Source organism: Betta splendens, chromosome 6, assembly GCF_900634795.4.
Source record: "Betta splendens chromosome 6, fBetSpl5.4, whole genome shotgun sequence".
Classification (NCBI taxonomy): domain Eukaryota; kingdom Metazoa; phylum Chordata; class Actinopteri; order Anabantiformes; family Osphronemidae; genus Betta; species Betta splendens.
This window is the reverse complement of record NC_040886.2, coordinates 14,415,321-14,436,325: the sequence shown is the minus strand read 5'-3', so window position 1 is coordinate 14,436,325 and position 21,005 is coordinate 14,415,321. Positions and strand designations below refer to the sequence as shown.

At 44.5% G+C, this 21,005-nt stretch overlaps 2 protein-coding genes across 2 annotated transcripts; one reads left to right on the top strand and one right to left on the bottom strand.

Annotated features, from left to right (window-relative positions):
• Positions 1–22: 22 nt before the first annotated feature.
• On the bottom strand, positions 23–7,007 carry nt5dc3 (5'-nucleotidase domain containing 3). Its single transcript, XM_029152652.3, has 14 exons — positions 6,620–7,007; positions 5,915–6,099; positions 5,714–5,788; positions 5,574–5,629; positions 5,361–5,451; positions 5,138–5,275; positions 4,264–4,324; positions 3,941–4,043; positions 3,422–3,523; positions 3,170–3,251; positions 2,994–3,080; positions 2,080–2,220; positions 1,944–2,008; positions 23–1,754 (listed from the first exon to the last, which is right to left on the bottom strand). The coding sequence occupies exons 1-14, from the start codon at positions 6,909–6,911 to the stop codon at positions 1,475–1,477; spliced, it is 1,758 nt and encodes a 585-aa protein (XP_029008485.1). The 5' UTR covers positions 6,912–7,007; the 3' UTR covers positions 23–1,474.
• Positions 7,008–8,378: 1,371 nt separating this feature from the next.
• Positions 8,379–20,610, top strand: hsp90b1 (heat shock protein 90, beta (grp94), member 1). Its single transcript, XM_041071049.2, has 28 exons — positions 8,379–8,546; positions 8,997–9,099; positions 9,315–9,456; positions 9,565–9,681; positions 9,764–10,095; positions 10,332–10,443; positions 10,536–10,667; positions 10,776–10,892; positions 10,993–11,130; positions 11,240–11,317; positions 11,403–11,468; positions 11,646–11,915; positions 12,056–12,301; positions 12,427–12,563; positions 12,663–12,741; positions 12,874–13,033; positions 13,243–13,325; positions 14,987–15,293; positions 16,190–16,225; positions 16,793–16,845; positions 16,940–17,023; positions 17,199–17,305; positions 17,446–17,599; positions 18,560–18,661; positions 18,746–18,820; positions 18,904–18,972; positions 19,063–19,198; positions 19,278–20,610. Exons 1-28 carry the CDS (start codon positions 8,498–8,500, stop codon positions 19,409–19,411), a joined length of 3,618 nt encoding a protein of 1,205 aa, XP_040926983.1. The 5' UTR covers positions 8,379–8,497; the 3' UTR covers positions 19,412–20,610.
• The last annotated feature ends 395 nt before the right edge of the window (positions 20,611–21,005 follow it).

The following is a 21,005-nucleotide window of genomic DNA, read 5'->3' as shown; positions in this document are numbered from 1 at the left end:
AATCAGTGACACAAACCGTAGGTTGAGATCAATAAGCCATTTCCATTTTAATAAATAGTCAAATAAAAATACACTTATTACATATTCATAACTAAAGGGGCACAAATAAACCATAAAGTCCTGGATGCAAGAATTCCCTTTTTTCAAATTCATTAGGAACCACTTGACTGCAGGTGCTAATCAGTCCTTCTCCAGCCGTCACTTTACAGTGTGAATATTTCACACGCAACGTGTCAAATCAAACTGAAACTAACCGCTGCCTTCACGCATCAAATAGCAACACTCCCGCTAAAAATAGCCAGTGTTCTATTTTTTCTGACAAACATTAACGTTTCTCATCTGCTAAATTGAGACGTAGAGGCTGCGCTGTTAAAACAAAGACCTCAGAACATGGGTGTGCAGAGCATAGCATGTGTAGAACCAAATGAATGCGACTACAAAGCTGCAAAGAAGGCTGAAAGGCTTCATTACCACAAATTAAATTAAGCCAATACAAAAGAATATAAATAGACTGCAGCACATAGGAACGAGACACTAAGGCAACAGAGGTCGAAATGTAAATGTCACATCTGAGTCATTCAAGAAGTAAGCAATCTCTTTTTACAGATGCAAACAATAAAATAAGGCAGAATTCATTTTTAAACATGAAGCACTCCACCATCATAGACTGGATGTTACTGCCCCCTACAGCCCACACGGCGTAACTGCATCACCACGTTCAATCTCATTCAGACAAAGAATCAAAATCCGTGAAAACCTTAAAAAATCAGTGCCTTTACATTTTGTGCGTTAAAAATATAAAATACATATCTACTGCTTCTGACTTAATTATATACGTACCTGTCTGTACTTTTACAGACGTTTCAGAAACTATAAGGTTTCTGGCATTTCATCCTCTGTACGCCACCACATCCATCCATTTTCTACCGCTTAATCCCATGCAGGGTGGGGGGGGCTGGAGCCTATGCCAGCAGGCTGAGGGCAGGAGGCAGGGTTCACCCTGGACAGGTCGCCAGTCCATCGCAGGGCAACACACAGACAGACAATCAACACACTCACTCCTATGGACAATCTACAGTGAGCAATGAACCGAATGCATGTTTGTGAACATGTTTGTGGAAGCTGGAGAACCCACGCAAACAAGGGGAGAACATGCATAACCGGCCGCCCCGGGACCTTCTCACTGTAAGGCGACAGTGCTACTCACTGCACCACCCTTACACCACCACATCAAACTTAAAAATAGAGAAACACCTGACACAGAACAAACCAGCAGATTAAAACAAGAGATGAAAAAGGGGGATGAACTGACAGCTCCGCAACAGCAGCGAGTTAAAGCGGAGTCAGCGCGGCCAAAGGACAAAGTCCCAAAACTGAGTGTAGCGAGCAGGTTTTAAGCTTAATGAACATCAACGTCAACTGTTTAACGTGAACACAACTTTTGGTGTGAATGTGAAATCATTGGGCGCCGTCGTTACTTCTGGACCCTGTCCTCCTCCCTCTCTTTGGTCGTGTGCAGCTGCGAGGAGACGTCCGGGCCGGCGGCGCTGTGTTCGGGCCAGTGGGGCGACTCGTGCTGCAGGGGGGTGCGACGGGGGAAGAAGGTGTGCTGGAGGTCGTAGTTGAGCAGGCAGCTGATGGAGGCCATGTAGATGTCAGCAAAGCGCGACAGGCGCCGGGAAAAGTAGGTGGGGTTGTGATACGTCCGGAACAGACTCCCAAACTGAGCGTTGAAGATGTCCTTCGTCTGTGGCCTGAAAACACATTCATCCATAAGACACGGAGGAACAGCTCTGTATCTCTATCGTCTTAGTAATTATTATGATTATGAATAATAATAATAATAATAATAATAATAATAATAATAATAATAATAATAATAATAATAATAATAATAATAATAATAATAATAATAATAATTTATATTATATTTATTTTATTACCTCATGGACTCCCTCTCTTTAATCCATTCCTCGACGACAGCTTGAGATGCCGGATCCCTGTGGACCTGTTTGGGACAAACATTAGAGCAGAGGCCCGGAGAATCCTGACCCAAAGCTGTGCGTTACGTCTCCCGACCTGCATCTGTTCGATGAGCCCAGTCAGCGCCTGCAACCACGTGGTCATGTGCACATACTGCTCCGTGTTCATGATCTTGATCTCCTTCCTGAGCTCGGGGATGATGGCGCCCGTCCTCCAGCCGTGTTTCAGCGTCAGATCCTTTAGAATACGGGAAACCAAAATACTGTGTTTTTAATATTTTAGGTGTTTAAATGTTCTGCTGAGGATCGGCTGCTCCCCTAAATGACCGAAATATATATAGACTTAAACTACGGTAGACTTCAAAACCTCACAGCTGCAGTTCTGTGCGCCCACTGGGTGACCAGAGCAACCGGCGCCAATTAAAACCAAAGTGTATTTGTTCCATCAGACAAACTTTAGATGGAAAAAGTGAAACGGATCCAGGGAGGTGATATTATTCTGGGTTCTGCATACTTAGTAAAATGGCATGAATCAGACATAACTGAGCGGCCTGTTCCCTGCGACTCCTCTGTAAGTCCGGTTGCGTCTGTGTCCTTCTAATGATCCCATTCTCCAGCCAGCGAGGCTGACGCTAAACTGTGGCTGCCGTAAACCACGCGAGCCGTGTTCCATCTTCCTAAATAAGCAGGACCACTTGTTTGACAGCTGGCCGCCTGCCACTGGCGAGGTTCTGTGCCAAAGATGTAAACTCTACTGTATCTCTCATTATCACCAGCTAGAGCTGATCAGATACACATTGATGTGTCATAATCCACTGCTGTGCAGTAAAATAAAGACAGATGAGCCTAGCCGCGGGGCTTTAATCATATACTTGGAACAGAACAGTCAGATTTAGACTGGTGTTACTGGTCAACGACCTTGATCCACCTTCTGCGCATAAGATAAATATTAAATGCTACAGAGTTTAATACTTCTGCTCTTTGTTTTTACAGTGCATGGCTGTCGCTTACCGCCAGGTCACTGTAGATGTGATCACCAAAGTAGAGCACCTTGGAGCCTCTCCAGCCCGTGAGCCTCAGGAACTCGTAGAGGTTCCCCTACGGCGATCAGACAGACGCGTGAAACAAACTGCGTGTTTTCTAACGTGCATCCAGAGGCTGACGTCAAATCGGGGTCAAAGCGGCACCTGTTTGTAGATCTGGCCCTTCTCCAGCCTGTGAATCCGGTCCCACAGCAGCGCGCCTCTGTCCGTCACCCGCCGGAAAGGTCTGGCCGGAAACACACAGACTTACACCAGTCCGCTCACAACTATTACACAGTATTTGCACTGTGTGTAAAGCGCATACATGTTCTATAGTGACTGTGACTGCTGCGGCTTAGAGCGACCCCTATTGGATTAAAAGATGCATGACAGGGAGACAGCATGAATCACACTTACTTTCTCCTGTCATTGAAGAAACTGGGCTTGTCTGCCTGAACAATTACAACATCAAACAGGTCCCTCCAGTCCTTCCCCACGATGTAGCTCATGCCTCGGTCGCTGATGAGTAACAGTGAAACAGAATAATGTCAGCAGCATCTTACAGCTCACTCTGAGGGTGGGAAAACAAGGCCACGTCACTGTTCTCCTGGTTACTGAATATAATGTTGCTTTGATGCCTCGGTGTAATGTCCTACTAGACGAAGGGCGCATGTTTAATGGTTTTGAATACTGGGAAGCCTTCTGAGACTGGAAATGCGTCGCTGGTCATTTTGTGCAGTGAACCCTGACTTCAAAAGAAGCCTGGTTTACAATGACTGACCAACGCACGCGAGTGCACTTTGATGTGTGGCTCCACAGCCATAGAAGCAGGGCATTAGAAAGAGGAGCCAATTAAATATATGTGGACAAATAGATGACACATTGCATTTATCAGGCCGGCAGGCGGACGCTCGCGTTGTGTTGGCTCGCACTTACACAAAGTCAAAGGGGCTGTTGGTAATGAGGAACATCTTTTTTCCATGCTCCGACAGCTTCTTCAGCACAGCGTGGCTCTGCTCGCCGTAGCAAATGTATTTCTCTGGGAAATTAGAAAACACAGAAAACGCGTCGGAGAGGAGGAGTGGGGGTGAGTTATTCATCTAACGCATGCAAACAAAACTCTGCTTTTATTTTTTTTGCGAGTAACACCCTCATTATTTCTAAATTAATTCTATATGTGTTCGCAACAGCCGTGTTGTGGCTGCGTAATGTCCTTTATATTAGCTGATAGAAAGTTAATATAAATCAAAGAGGATTACCAATATCCGCCTCCACAGCTCGGTACATAATTCCCTTGACGTGAACGTCTCTAATGGCTTCCTGTGGAGGAAAAAATAAACGTTCCTCAGCCAGGAAGTCGTGACTTCGGTGACACAGCGTTAGCATTCAGCTCCGGTAGCAACACTTTGCTCTGTATATATAAACAGTTGACTTGGAAGCACAGAGAAAGTCCATCTCTGAATACAAATGAAATATGAAGAAAGCAGACCCCGGGGTTTAGTGAGTTGTCTCGGTGACACACGGAGCACATTTCCATTACATTTTCAACAGTTTGCCTTCTTCTTTTAAAATCAGTGAAGCAGTGAAAAGAGCAGGACATTTAAGAACCAACCTAAAAGACGTGTTTTATACACAAGGACCATTGAAGTCGAAAAAAAGATAAAGGTTATTACTAAAAAACAAATTAGCCTAGTCAGAAAAAACACATTAAGGGTGTCCTTGAAAACACAGGAGAGGTGCTCATGGACTGAAGTGTGTTTGAGGGCTTTTAATGACAGCGATCTGTCAAACAGAACAGACAGGACCAGCGTGACGGCCGCCCTCAAAGGGGAAACGGCGCTGGGCTCCCACTCCTCTCCTTCTGAAGTAGCAGAGCCACCAGAGACCCCCGGCTGCTGAGCGGGGACTGGTTCAACTAATATTAGGCACCAGTTTCTGGAGCTAAAATTAAACCGGCATTGGATGACCAGCGTATCAGAGCTCACTAGATACACATACGTGAGGGTATTGTGTTTACACACTCTGACCCCCCAGAGATAGAATCAATGAACAGTGCTGCTGAGTCCTCTGATCATTATACTCCACAGGATCAAAGATCAAAGAAAAGTAAAAACAAAATCACAAAGAGTTTACCTTCACGTCTTTGTAGAGATGGACCGGCTCATAGTCGATGTTGTGCCTCATGAAGAAATCATTGACACAGGACAGGAGAGTCATCTCAGGCAGGGAGAATATGTCCATGAACTGTTTCATGGTATGTCCATGAGAACTCTGCAGGACAGTGGAGTCACGTTGTGTTATTGTGCGGTTTCTACATCTGCCCAATGACACCGGTACTGATTAAAGTGCTCCTCACCTTCCCATAGAAGTCACTCATGATCTCTAAAGGCACGTGGCTGCCTTCATACATGGCAATTACTTCCTCATCAGAAACTGGATGAAGACCCCTGTTTGAGAAAGATAATATATTATAAGTACAAATACTGCAGTACAATTCACTGGTAATGGTGTACACATACATAATATTACTCACTACTTTGCTATGAGAGTATGAGATGTTGCATAATACCTGTACACGGTTCCCAGCTGGATGTAGTGGAAAGCATCTATCTTCATCAGCAGTGCCTATTACAATCAGCCAGTATGATCAATTAAACACTGAGCCAAGATATCAACATCATATATGATTTAGAAAAAAAACCTTCTCACCTTCTGAACATCATAGTGAAGTCCTCTTACTGCAAAATTGGGAATATACTCGTACTTACGCAGCTCCTCTGGGTACTACAGAAACAGAGGGTAGTATAACATCAGCAGACACCAGTACACAGTGATCTTACATTTATTAAACATAGTTATAACAGAAATGCTTCTACAGTACAGCACCAGTACACGCACACACACACACACCCTGTGGTTAGAGATGAGGATGTCCCGCGCTATGTTGAAGATGAGGGTGTGGAGGTGGCTGGAGTAGAACGCCAGCGTGTAGTCATAGTCAAAGCCGTAGATTTCAATGTCGCGGAGGCTCATCTCATTGTTGGCAAAGATGGTGTCGGGGTCGACTGAGTTGGTGGAAATGACCGGGATCGAATCTAACAGGAGAGACACACGGAAAAAAAGTACCGGCGCGTCAGCTATCGACACGAAGCAGACGTGTTGGAGTGAGTGGGGTTGTCCTGGCTTGAGTTTAAGTGAACAGTAACGCCCAGCTGATACTGGAGGAAAACATTCAAGGACAATTAGTTCCAATAAATGACATTTTACAGATTGTTTATTTTTACAGTAAAACTAAATATGTGTGTGTTACTGTACGCTGAGGTGGGAAATTGTTTAGGACGGAGCAAGAAGAACCCATTATTGTGTTATTGATGCCACATGAACAGAAAACGTTGGACTTTCACATTATTAGGAATGGGTACTACCCTGTAATACATCATATCTGGGTCTGTGCCAGAACAACAGTCACAACCAATGAATAAGAAAATACTGCACTAAGTGTCACGGAATGTGACGTGTGATAGGATGTTTTCACCACGTTTCCATAGCGGTCCAGTTAAAGCTGTGGAAAAGCAATGACAGCGTTGTTCCAGCGGTGCGTTTGAGCGCTCCTACCTTTCGTCTGTCTCCTGGTCTCGTTGTAAACAGCCCACAGCCTCTCCGTCAGGTCCGGACTCGCTGAAGAGCTGCTACACACAGAATAGACAGATGCCGCGTAGTTTGTGGCCGCGGGCCGGTGGCTCGGTGGTCGGCCCACTCCGAGCGGCGCGGCACCCGCGTTCCGCCTCCACAGGGAGGAGGTGAGCGGCCGGTGAGGAGCCCGCAGGACGGTACGGAACACGCCCGCCTTCTGCACACAGTCCCTGTGTTTGAGGAGAGACGAGAGGCGGAATGACGCGGGGGCCATGGCTCGGTTCTGTCAGCGGCAGCCTGCGCGTACGTCACGCTGTGCACGCGGCCGGCAGGCTACTCTGTAAATAAGGCTACAGCCGCTGGACGGCTGCGCTGACGTCACATCCGCTTTGTGCAGCGTCGCTGCGGATCAGCCAATCAGAGACGGATGCGTCTGCGCATGTCGCTTCCTCCCAATAATTAAACAGCTAACAAAAGAAAACTGATACGTGTATTAACAGTAACAAAATCCTAGAGTCATGTAGAAACTAATGCAAGGTTTGACAGTTACATTTACTGTTACACTGTAACTTAACTGACCAAACACTTTCACTTTTTATATATGTTTATTAAATATCGGACTTAGTTCATCATATGTGTGTTTTGCCATTCCTGCTGGTGGAACTTAACACACTTTTATGGAACTTATTTCAAATAGGCTTATAAAATGCAGCAGTTAAAGAGATGATTCAGTTAATGATTTACTATTATATGTTTAAGGAATTTTGTCATTATCAATACTATGACAGAATTCCTTTCGTCTTATTTCAAATGTATGGCCGAGTCTTTAATGAACAGAAAAATTGGCATCCAGGTTTAAAACATAGACTGTTGTAGGTAAAATAATCTTGTGTGTTAGTAGTGTTTACCAACAATGTTCTTTACTTGTTGTACTTCGTGTTGCATGTAGAATCATTATATCAAAAATATTTCATTCTCCCTAACTTAATTGCAGAGCTTTTTCGTAGGTTATGTTGCTTCTCTCTGGATCAACAGTGCCACCTAGGGGTTCTTGCGTTTTTTTTAGCGTTTACCTGCATTTTGTACCTCTTAATCATACTAATTCTGATTAACCAACAACTCTGTCATGCATTATTAAAAATAAATCGCAAAAGCATTCGTGACTGTATTATATGTTTTCATAATAAGCGTCATCAAACAACGCAGTAATCCATACATGTGTGTACATCTGTAACAGAGCAAAAAGCTTTTCGTTACATATGTTTGACTAAACTGAACAATTGAACAATGCTACAGTGAGCAGGATAAGTGTAGTGCATTTATTAGTGCATGAGTCCATAAACAAATTACAACTAGTGAAGCCACAGCTTTAAGACAATTAAATGCAAAAGATTGAAGATATACTTCGTCCTTATAGACTGAAGCACAGAAAGCGCCTCGGTCATACACCAACGTCCAATGTCATCTACCTTCAGTACATCACTGGCCTCAAATATTGCATAAGAAAATCAAAGTTTAAAGTGTTGACTGAGATTTCGTCCCCTGCGACGAGAGGTAGATTTTAGGAAGTGATGTGGTTATTATTCATCACCGGCCAATGGGGTCCAGCCACGAGTTTCGGGTATTGGCTTATGTTGAAGAATCTGATTGGACGACATGTGCGGCACACGCTGCGCTGATTGGTCAAAGTTTGTGCGTGGTGCTCAGCCATTGGTCGGTTGCCACGGGTTTAATATAGTGGGCTCTTTGGTGGGAGCGGTAGCTTGTCAGTCTCTCGTAAAGGCAGTGCTCCCTGCACTGATCCCCGGCTTTTGTTCCAGGAGCGGACGACTCACGCTGTCGTTGAAGCAGTAATTCAAAATGAGACGAGTTTGGCTCATAGGTCTTCTTTTCGCGCTTTTCGCCTTTGGTGAGTGGAGGGGTTGTTAGATGTACCGCTTCACTTTATAGTAGCTAACCGTTAGCCAGTAAGCTAGTGTGAACTTGCATTCGTGCGTGTTCTCTGTGAGCGATAATTGATGCCATCAACGCGTCCTCCGTTTAAAACGTCCAGGTTTGACGGGGTGCCTTTGTTTTAGATGTTTGGCATTAGTCATAGCACGCTAGCATCCGTTATTCTCAGTTGTCTTTCTAGAAGTTTCTAATGGATACGTGGCCGCGGTTTAAGCATGATGGCGCTAGCATTATTAAAAACCCAATTTAATCCAATCCTAATGTCGCGCAGCCTTGCTTCTTGGCTTATCTCTTTGTAATGTCTCTATAAACTTGAATTCTTAGGTTAGCGATATTTTTTACGCAGTTTCGCCTCAATTAACAAGATTTTCAATTTCGATCTAACAAGTTTGCGTCTGTCTTGTAGCTGCTGTAAAGGCTGAGGATGAGCTTGACGTCGAGGGCACCGTGGAGGAGGACTTTGGTAAAAGCAGGGAGGGCTCCAGAACAGACGACGAGGTGGTGCAGAGGTGGGTGTTTGAACATCTCCTCAGAATGCTCTTTGAGTAAAGTCTGTTTGCACATATCGGCTGTGCCATATCAGCACAAGGTCAGTTTGACCAAGCTCTAATGTACAGAGCGACTTTGCATAGCAACAGTTTAGTTTTGCGTCTCATCTGCCTGTTTGACAGATGTTGCTCTCAACCTTCTCTTCTCATCTATAATTGCGTCTGTGTGTCTTCAGGGAGGAGGAGGCTATCCAACTGGATGGCCTGAATGCTGCTCAGATAAAGGAACTTCGAGAGAAGTCTGAAAAACATGCCTTCCAGGCTGAGGTCAACCGTATGATGAAGCTGATTATCAACTCTTTATACAAGAACAAGGAGGTGAGCGAAACAAATGACATCCATCTACATGTGCAGTCAGCAGTAATGAATGAATGAATGTATGGTATGACTTGATGGTCATTTTTAAATGTTCAAATTCTTTTACAGATCTTCCTTAGGGAGTTGATTTCTAATGCCTCAGATGCTCTGGATAAGATCCGCTTGTTGTCTCTGACCAATGAGGATGCACTGGCTGACAACGAAGAGCTGACCATCAAAATTAAAGTATGCAAAGTACAATGTGGTTGTATTGTAGTTTATGGTAATCTTTTAATTGTTGACCTAAATGTTCTGGCTCCGTTTGCAGTCTGATAAGGAAAAGAACATGCTCCACATCACTGACACTGGCGTTGGAATGACCAAAGAGGAGCTTGTCAAAAACTTGGGCACCATCGCCAAGTCTGGCACCAGCGAGTTCCTCAACAAGATGACAGAGATGCAGTCTGAGGGACAGTCCACGTCAGAGTTAATTGGCCAATTTGGTGTGGGTTTCTACTCTGCCTTCCTTGTGGCTGACAAAGTCATTGTCACATCAAAGCACAATAATGACACCCAGCACATCTGGGAGTCTGACTCTAATCAGTTCTCAGTCATTGAGGACCCCCGTGGAACCACACTTGGCAGAGGAACTACCATCACGTGAGTTCACATTGTGTTACCTACCATACACCACTTCACTCCTATTTGACATTACTATCAACTTATGTTATTTATATACACCTAAAAACTGACATGTTCTTATTGTAGTCAAACAGCAATTATTAGTTTTGAGCTGTAACAGTGAGCTTTAAACATTGTCTAGTTTCTAATCTATCTAAATCTTGGAATGCAATTATTTTTTGATATTAACTCTTTGTTTTCTTTTAATATCTCAGACTGGTCCTAAAAGAGGAGGCATCAGATTATCTGGAGCTTGAGACCATCAAGAACCTTGTCAGGAAATATTCTCAGTTCATCAACTTCCCCATTTATGTTTGGGCGAGCAAGGTGATTGCTTAGGACATTGCCTCTCACACTGACTCAGTCTTAGTCTTTTACATATTTGTTCATGTATGTGATCTTTTTCCTCAACACCCTAGACTGAGACTGTGGAAGAGCCCATTGAGGAAGATGCTGAGGCAACAGAGGAACCAGAAAAAGAGGCTGGTGAAGATGAGGCTGAGGTAGAAGAGGAGGATGAGGACAGTAAAGACAAGCCGAAGACAAAGAAGGTAAGATGTGCATTCAATAGAGAATTTAACATGCTTTTGGTGTGGTCATACTATTGATGCCTTTGTCCTGAGATCATGACATGTTTGAAATTGTCTGATCTTTTAAAGGTTGAGAAAACTGTGTGGGACTGGGAACTGATGAATGATATCAAGCCCATCTGGCAGAGACCAGCTAAGGAGGTTGAGGAGGATGAGTACAAGGCTTTCTACAAGACCTTCTCAAAGGTGGGAACCTGACTAGTATCACCCAATCTTGTGTCTTTTGTCCCGTAGGTCCAACATGATTACTATTTTATCAATACAAACCTTTTTGGCTTTTCAACAGGACAGTGAAGACCCTCTGGCTCACATCCACTTCACAGCTGAGGGTGAGGTTACCTTCAAGTCCATCCTGTTTGTGCCTAGTGCTGCTCCTCGTGGCCTGTTTGACGAATATGGCTCAAAGAAGAACGACTACATCAAAGTATGTTCCTCCAAGCAGGATTAAGAAACTATTTTTAGGCAGACTATGTACTTTTAGACGGATGTTCAACAACTTCCTCACCTTCTTTGTAAATGTTTTTTTGTCACAGCTCTTTGTCAGGAGAGTTTTTATCACAGATGACTTCAACGACATGATGCCCAAGTATCTAAACTTTGTTAAGGGAGTGGTGAGTAATTTACACGCTGATAATAGACCGATTGGTTTACTTCAATCATGTCTGCACTATCATTAATGGAAATTCATTTTGCCAGGTTGACTCTGATGACCTTCCCCTGAACGTGTCCAGAGAGACTCTGCAGCAGCACAAACTGCTCAAGGTGAACTGCACATTCAAGAGAAACCAAGTCGATATCAAATATTTTATTTGTAAATGCCATTTTTAAGATTATGATTTGATTGGCAAAGTGTTAAGCTTGCTATAAAGCAGAATTCATTATGTAGAAAAGATAGGAGGAAAAAAAACAAATGTTAAGACTATTGTTGTCCTGTCTTAGGTCATCCGCAAGAAGCTGGTGCGTAAGACGCTGGACATGATCAAGAAGATTGCAGAGGAACATTACAATGAGAAGTTCTGGAAGGAGTTTGGAACCAATATCAAACTGGGTGTCATTGAGGATCACTCCAACAGAACCCGACTGGCCAAACTGCTGCGCTTCCAGACATCCCACAGTGAAACCGAACCAGCCAGCCTGGAGCAGTACGTGGAACGTATGAAGGAGAAGCAGGACAAGATCTACTTCATGGCTGGTACCAGCAGGAAGGAGGTAAATGGGGGGGGGGGGGGCGAAACCAAAACCAGTCACCTGAATCTACTTCATTCACATCTTCAGCCGTGTGAATGAATTAAAGCGGATACAGTGAAGGCAATAAAGGAATTGTATTAACTAGCTCTGCTGCTCTACAGGCTGAGTCATCTCCATTTGTGGAGAGGCTGCTGAAGAAGGGTTATGAGGTGATCTACCTGACCGAGCCTGTTGATGAGTACTGCATCCAGGCACTGCCAGAGTTCGACGGGAAGCGCTTCCAGAATGTGGCAAAGGAGGGCGTCAAGTTTGACGAGAGCGAGAAGGCCAAGGAGAAGAGGGAGACCCTGGAGAAAGAGTTTGAACCTCTCACAACTTGGCTGAAGGACAAGCCCCTGAAGGACAAGGTGACAGAATTACTTTCTAATTTCCTTTGCTTAACAACATATGACTTACTTCCTTCAGCTGCTTTCTTACGTCTAATCCATCTGTCATGTTTTTTCTTTTTTTTTTTTTTTTTTTCTCTCCACAGATTGAGAAGGCTGTGCTGTCTCAGAGGCTCACCAATTCACCCTGTGCACTGGTTGCCAGTCAGTACGGTTGGTCTGGAAACATGGAGAGGATCATGAAGGCCCAGGCTTATCAGACAGGAAAAGATATTTCCACAAAGTGAGCACTTGTGACTTTGTGCTTTTAGTAACACACATGCAATAATCATGATTGCAAATGTTTCCAGAGCTGACCAGACATTTCCATTATCTCCTTCAGTTATTATGCCAGTCAGAAGAAAACATTAGAAATCAACCCTAAGCATCCTCTCATCAAGCAGATGCTTAACAGAGTCAACGTAAGTCTGTTCAGTCACTTTACCATTTTTTTTTTATTTATTGGTCATTTATTGATTGTATGTTTTTTTATTACAGTTTTGAACAAAAAAGATTGAACACTTTGTTCCTTTTTTTTTAAATTTTATTTCCAGGATGATGCCGAGGACCAGACTGCTTCAGATCTGGCTGTAGTTCTGTTTGAGACGGCCACGCTGCGCTCAGGCTATCAGCTCGCTGACACAAAGTCCTACGGAGACAGGATAGAGCGCATGCTCCGACTCAGCATGAACGTGCCCTTGGATGAACAGGCAAGTCATTTGCATGTCAGATGCTTTGAGTGAGGTTATATAGTTTCCTCTTCTGTGGCCACTTTGATGAAACAAGATTTTCATTAAATGCCTCTTTAGGCGTTTTCTTTTTGTATTCTGTCTATCAGCTCAGTAATATTAGCTTAGCTGTAGACAATATGTTAAATATTACTGTTCTACAGATTGAAGAGGAGCCAGAGGAGGAGCCAGAAGAGCCTGCAGAGGATGCCGAGGATGCAGAGGAAGATGCTGAAGATAAAGAGGATATTGTAGATGAGGATGATGATGACGATTCGGTGAGAACACTTGACGCTGTTGTATTTCAAGATTACGTTGCTCTCATTTTTATCTTTTTATTTTTGTAACTTTAACTTTGTTCTCCTACAGGCAAAAACAGACAAAGATGAACTGTGAAGCACTGAAGGGAAGAGCTTGTAACAATGGAGCTGGAAAATGGATCTGAGTCTTGTTTTTTTTTCCAGCACCATCATTGTTACCCTGGGTGGGATCCCTGGGTTGGGTCTGTTCTGTTTGGTTTTTTTAGGCGAGCATTGTTTGTTTTTGTTTTTTTACATTCCTCATGACTGTAAATTTGTTAATATTTAACTGACCTGTCAATGGAAAGATGCGATCCTGTCACTTGATCGAATAAATGTTTCCTGGAAAAAAACAACAACACATGCACTGTCTGCTTTTAATCACAAGATGATCTGCCACTGAAGTGTGAGTTACTTGTTTGATGTTGTGTTCCCTCCGGCACACTGTGACTGGGTTACAAGGAAACCGATCTGTGTTTTATGCACATCTGCCATGTGACACTGCAACAGTGCATTCCAATGGCTTGCTTTGTCCAGTGGGTGGCACAGTCTCCCACATCTTACAATTATACATGACTAAGTTGTCAGAGAGAAAACATGTAGTTGGGGCAGAGCAGCCTCTGATTACATGAGCTATACAATAATTGAAGTTGCAGACATGATGAAACCTGTCTGATCTGCAGCAGCTGTAACGAAGTTCTCGCCTGTCAACCCGTCATCACATGCAGCGGGTTGTCTCCTGTAAGTACTGTATATACTGTAATGAGCCTTATTCTGAATGATGGTTCCATGTATACATTTACAATATTGCATGTAAAATCTAATGCAAAGCAACATTTTAACTTTACATTTAAAATATGCTGATTCAACAGCCGCAGCATCCATTAGGGATCTATGGTTGAGAGAGCAGGGCAGATGTGCAGCGGTTGCGTTAATGTGTACACACTAATTCACCTTGCATTTCTAGTTGGACCTGGGGGGGTTGAACTGGTTTTGCATATAGACACATGAACCAGGTTTCAGGGAAAGAACATGTAGTTTCACATTGCAGCTCTGTAAGGGACTAAAGCCTACTCACAGGCAAATGATTCACATTGTTGTAATAATTTAATTATTAATTTCATTTCATTTAGAAATGCGTCTACATTATTCCCTACGTTTTTCTAAATACTGCAGAACTAAAGCTTAATTTCCTCCTCGTAGAATTGTTTTTATTGCACTTGCACATTTTGAATGAATTAAAAGTAGGAACAAAGCGTAAAATAGGGAAAATGGCCACAAATGGTGAACATCTCATACCCCGTCACGTCTTCCAGTGAAAATCGATCTGTGACTGATCCGATTCACCGGAGGGGTTCTCTTTCCTATCATTTGTATTTTGCGACTGACTGCGGTTTGTGCGCCGCTGCTCCTCATACGTAATACTGGATAGGTGGTTGCCATGGATTCCTGGGTCACATGCGTGGGTTTCCTGTAGCCAGAAGCAGCAGAAGATGCTCGGACCAAAAAACCCAGAGCCATTTTCATTCAAGAAAAAGCGAGCATCGGCTGTAGATGGCTTCCTGACTACACCCATCTGCTAGATTCCAGCCTTTTTTTTATTCCAGCTGTGCGCGTGAGATTTTATTTCAGAATCGCAGCAAACCGGTTTGGTCCACATTCATAGACTGAAAACAGGAATGAGTATAGAAATTCCTGAAGGACTGACGGAGCTGTTACAGAGCTTTACCGTGGAAGTGTTGCGGAATCAGCCCAGGGATTTGCTCGAGTTTGCGCTACAGTACTTCACCCAGCTGAAGGACAGCGAGACCAAAGAGGCCTCATTTGGCAATGACCAAAATTCGGCCCCGCGACCTGGAAAAGCGGTCAATTTCATTGACGAAGCCATGCAGATCGACTCGGAAAACGGAGAGGAGGACGACGACGACGATGACGAGGAATTCTTAGGTGAGCCGCCGTTCGCCCCTACAGACACGATGGGGAGACGAGGCACGTAGGACATGGACGGTGTGGATTCATCTAGAGCCGTGGCCACGCGACGCGGCGCGCGCGGCGTCCGCTCCGGTCCGAGGAGCAGCTGATGCTCGGGCTCGCGCCACCTCGCATCCACCAGGGCTCTGTCATTCGCCATATATGGCCACGGAGGCTGAATGCTGCTAATGAACGCGTCCAGCTCCTCTTCCTGCAGCCTGCGCTGACAGAACCGAGACCCTCGGCTATTCTGGGAGGCGCCGTGCACTTCAGAGACAATTGAGCATTTTCAGATTCAGGTGCAGGCCTGATGGGCCTGGGCGGGTTATTATTCACACGACCAGGTCAATAGATGTTGAAAATAGGAGCTCTGCCGTGGTGCAGCACATAAAAAAGGTGACGTTTGCTGCCCTCTGATGCTGTGGGGATGTTTAACACAATGGTTGCTGTAAGGTGCAGCAAGTAGCATGGCAACCTAGAGCTCTGACACAGCATCCCAATGAGCGGTGGGGTCTGCAAGGCTGGCAGCAATGGTTACATAAGGACACTATTCAATCAGGAGACGAGCTACTGTGTACTGGGTTGTGGTCCAGCATCACCGCTCCTCCAGCACCGAGTCCTATTCTGAAACTGTCAAATGCATATTTCATATTTGGGTTATTGTGTGGGAGCGTTTCAGTGTTTTCTGTCCTTTAAAATGGGATTCAAAGAGGCGGGCGGCGCTTCGAGGCAGCTTATTCAGCTTTCATTTAATTTACACCGGATGAATCCTGAAAAACGGAACGTTAACTCGATTTCAGCCAGTGACATGCGTGGATAGATGTAAATGATGGCGGTATTTACCCTGTTAATGTGTGTCTCATGCTTTACAGCCCCGGTCATAAATCGATTCATCAGAAGAGCATCAGGTGAGTGGAACCGCGCTGTGTTTGACTGGTCGAGTTAGAAACCTGCTCTGTCGAGGGAAAAAACTCTGCACAGTGTCAGTGTTGGAAGTCTGCAAAGGTCCTGTGACAATTTATCTCCATGTGAGCTACGTCACATTTCCTGTAACACCAGCAAAGTCAGAGCTTTTTCCATCTGTCTTTTCTCGCCTTCTGCAGTTCATCATAATAGTGTGGATTTTATTGGACTTTTTAAAGCAGGTCTGTCTGTGAGTGACGTGAGTGAGGAGATTCTTTACCAGAATAACTTTGTTGTATTAGTGCTGACAGCTGCATGACGGACGGTGTGAATGGAAAGTGGAAGGATTCTGTAACACTCCGTTTTACCTTTTAGTCATTTTAAACAGGACGCAATGTTTCGCTCTATCTTGTCTCCATTTTGCTTCCGCCTCCTTTAAAATGAAAAATAAAAAGGTTTATTTTAGGATTTGTGGCATGAAACGTTGCAGGAATCCTATGTTGCTGCAACTCTTTTTTTGTTTTTGTGCGAACCCGTTTGCCGTTGACGTTGTTGAACTCTCTGTCGTGCAGTGTGTGCTGAAGCGTTCAATCCTGATGAAGATGACGAGGATAAAGAGCCAAGGGTGAGCTCTTCACGCACTTCACGAAATATGCTGCCAGCGGCGCAGAATCCCTCCCTCGCTGCGTCCACGTCACCGGCGTTTGTTCCATTTGCAGGTGACCCACCCCAAAACCGACGAGCAGAGACAGAGACTACAGGAAGCGTGTCGGGACATTCTTCTGTTCAAGAACCTGGACCCGGTGAGCGGTTTATTCCAAAGGCACTTTGCTCCCCTCTGCTTTGCACTCTGCCATGTCTTAAATTACACAGAGGTGAAGGAGGCCCGAGGCCTCGGCTCTTTTTAGGCACACAAGGGTTTCTGTGTCAACTGAAATGCTCTGCTGAAACGCTGGTGTTGTTCATCTCCGGGTGCAGGAGCAGATGTCTCAGGTGCTGGATGCCATGTTTGAGAAGTTCTGCACTGAGGGGGAGCACATCATAGATCAGGATGACGACGGCGACAACTTCTACGTCATTGAGAGGTGAACTTGTACCAAATTACAGTTGAATAGTGAATAATTCAATTCAATTCTTTGTCTTGCTGAATAAAGGTTTTAGCACCAATGCGGCATCTGCCCGCTCGGTTTTGCTGATTGTCCTCTTTATTTCCTTTCTCATTCAGTGGGACGTTCAATATCTTCGTGAAGGTTGATGGCGCAGAGAAGCTGGTGGGCTGCTATGACAACAGAGGCAGCTTTGGAGAGCTGGCGCTGATGTACAACACCCTGCGGGCCGCCACCATCGTGGCCACCTCCAGCGGAGCCCTTTGGTGCCTAGTGAGTACAGCATCCAATGCGGGTGTGAGCACAGCAGGGGGCTGGTTACATGCTGCGTTGGCAGGTGTCACCATTTACAGTAAACATCCACCGCCACGAGACACTTCACCCCATGAACTGCACGAATCCTGCCGCAAGCAGATACACCATAAATATGAAAGCGTATCTATTTATGCATGTAAATAAAGTTCATTATGCCGAGCTGTAAATCCAATCAGACCAACAGAGGTAAACATGTCCTGTTTAAAAAATATAAAGTCTGCTGGCTACAACACTCAAGACTCTGTAACACTAACAATGTGATGAAGTGACTGTCAGGAAAGAGCAGCTGCGCATATTCATCTGCTAGTTGATCTCCTCCTGTGAAGCAGGTTGTTTACCAGCGACTCAGTCAGGGTCGTGTCCTTAAACAGCGATGTTATGTCATCTCTGTGCAGACGGGGCAGGGTGCAGCTCGAGCCCCCGTTCACCTGTGTGTCTGAGGCTGTGGGCAACCAGCAGCTCATTAGTTCGAGGATGAAACGCTCATGCATGCTCCCCACGTCTGAGTCCAGCTAAAGCCTGGGTTCAGAGCTGGCAACAACACGCTGATTGGGAACTGGTGACCTGGTGGAGCTTTAAAGAGCCGCTCTGAGCTTTTAGGGCGCTGCAGGTGTTTGTGTAAAGCTGCAGGTACATCTGCCATGTAACGTGTGGCTGATTGTTCTGTGTGCACAGACAAATGCAGCTGGAGCATTTCAAGTGTGTTATGGAAACTTTCAGGACGACACAGGAGCCTGAACTCTCCCGAGCGCTGCTGTGACTTGCAGGAGAGGCTCAACTCAAACCTGGTTTATGGCGCCCCCTGCTGGTAGAAGGCGTCCCCTGGGGGTTATTGTTTGTTAAAGAGTGCAGGAAAATGAAGTAGAAATACAAAAGTTCTTCTTCGCGTGTGACCACGTTCCTTTCAACCTGTGGCAGGATCGTCTGACGTTCAGGAGGATCATAGTGAAGAACAACGCCAAGAAGAGGAAGATGTACGAGGCGTTCATCGAGACGCTCCCGCTGCTCACGTCGTTAGAGGTTAGTCGCCCGCTCCCCCTGCGTCAACATGCTGCTCGCATTTACAGTAAAACCCCTGCTAACGAAACATGTGTTCGCCCACAGCTCTCAGAAAGAATGAAAGTGGTAGACGTGCTCTCAACCAAGGTGTACGGTGACTCACAGCAGATTATTGCTCAGGTGACGGATGCGTGTGTGGCCTGTTTGAGGCTCGGCCTTTGGTTGGTCTTTATGTTCTGTTGCATCAATGCTTTGCGTTACAGGGCGATTTAGCAGATTGCTTCTACATTGTTGAGTCTGGCCAAGTCAGGATCACCATGAAAAGGAGCAGGGTATGTTTGCGCAGCGTGAGCCTCTGAGTCGCACGCCCTAAGGTTGTGGTGCTTTCTGCTACCTTGTTGTGTGCCTGTGTTTCCTACCAGACGAAAAAGGACCAGGAGGAAGAGGAGGTGGACATTACAACGTGCTCCAGGGGCCAGTATTTCGGAGAGTTGGCGCTGGTCACAAACAAACCCAGAGCGGCGTCGGCCTACGCCGTCGGGAACGTGAAATGCTTGGGTATGTGTGCAACATTTACATACAATATGTTCCTCTTTGTGCCATTTACTTATTTATTTGTGTATTTTATGTTTGTCAGTCATGGATGTTAAAGCCTTTGAGAGATTGCTGGGTCCGTGCATGGACATCATGAAGAGGAACATTGCAAACTACGAGGAGCAGCTGGTCACCCTGTTTGGAAGTAGCCCTGAAATTGAACAACAGAGCGCGTGAGACGCCGCCAGTGGATCAGGAATCCCCTGGATGTGAGGACCCCCCCCCAAACCACCTAAACTGCTTTTCTTACAATCTATGTGAATGCCCACTATGTCATTTGTTACCCACCTGTGAGGTTCATTCAGACAGTTTACCACAGAGTGTTATGATAACCGTGAGCCAAAGCAAAGTGCTTCAAGCTTGTTTTAATTCGATTTCTCACAAGTCCCACCTTAAAGGTTTAAGTGTACCTTTAACGTGTCAGTATCAGACACGTTATTTGTCTGGATGCTGAGTCTTTTGTTATTTCTCACCTTATTGCCACAGTGTTATAGTTACACATAGTGTATGGTATGATTTCATTTGTAAATTTCTAAAATTGTTTGTTGAAATCAGATGCCAAAGCTAATTTCTTCGTGGGTAATTATGAGCAAACATCATATTCTCTTGTCATTTTTTGCAAAAGTGCTAACATCCCACCATATAAAGCTACTTAGCAACAACAGCCGGACAATTTGAATAAGAAGTTGATTTGACTACGTGCTTAAATGATGTTTTGCTTACTGATCACAGTAGAATAGAGACTTGGCAGTGCTTTAAGGATATTTTCTTTCTTTTTTTTAAGATTTAACCCCATGAAAACGTATTGACAAAAAATATCATTGTTGGTTAAGTGTTTGTGGCTGTTAGCCTTATACTGCTTTTGCAAAAAAATAATCAGAGATAGCTGATAGTTTTGTAAGAATATACAACATATTGCTGTACAATTTGAAACTGAGTATTTACTGTTAATATATAGGGCCACTCTCAATTTAATAAGTTGCCTCATTAGACTGTAGTCATGAGCAATGTCTTGATTTTTCTGTGTTTTAATGTAAAACAGTCACACTGTTTTTGTGTTAGTGAGACATAAAGTACATTATAATTATGGCATCTGTCTTTGCTGTCTACCTCTGCCAACAACTTCTACTGGTTGAAAACAGATTTTCTGGTGTCCCAGCAGAAATCTAAAGTGGGTCCACACTCTTTTTTTAAATGGATCATTGGAGTCTTCTGTGGTTTACTGCAGCTTAAAAGGTTTAATGGTTTAACATGTAAACATTCTGAATTGTCACCCTGTGAAGATAGTACTGGTCATTTTTGAAAGAGAACCCATGACGCTGACTGAAAATACCATATGTTTCACTTTTCATGTCAATAAATACCCTTTTTTTAAATTTGCGTCCAGATAATTGTTTGTTGGTGGTTAAAACCAAAATATCATTTATCACACAAAACCATTCAGTTACTGACTTTCGCCCATTCATTCCTTCTCCGTGCGTTCATTTGACGTTCCATTTCGTGAGCTAGTGAACGATAAAGCCACGACCTCGCTGTAGGCAAATGAAACCCGTGTGCAGCGTCTGTGTGCAGCTCTTCTTGCCGTAGTTGCAATATAACAGTAAAAATCTCCATTGTATTGTTCCTGTTATTGCCAATCAGCTGTTACTGGGTAGAAACAGACTTGTACTTTCAGCCAATAGCACGACGATCAACAAAGTAAGCTCCGCCCTTTGTGTTTTTTGTAGCAGCCTCGGCCAATAGAACATTCACGTTGTTGCTATTGGCGTTG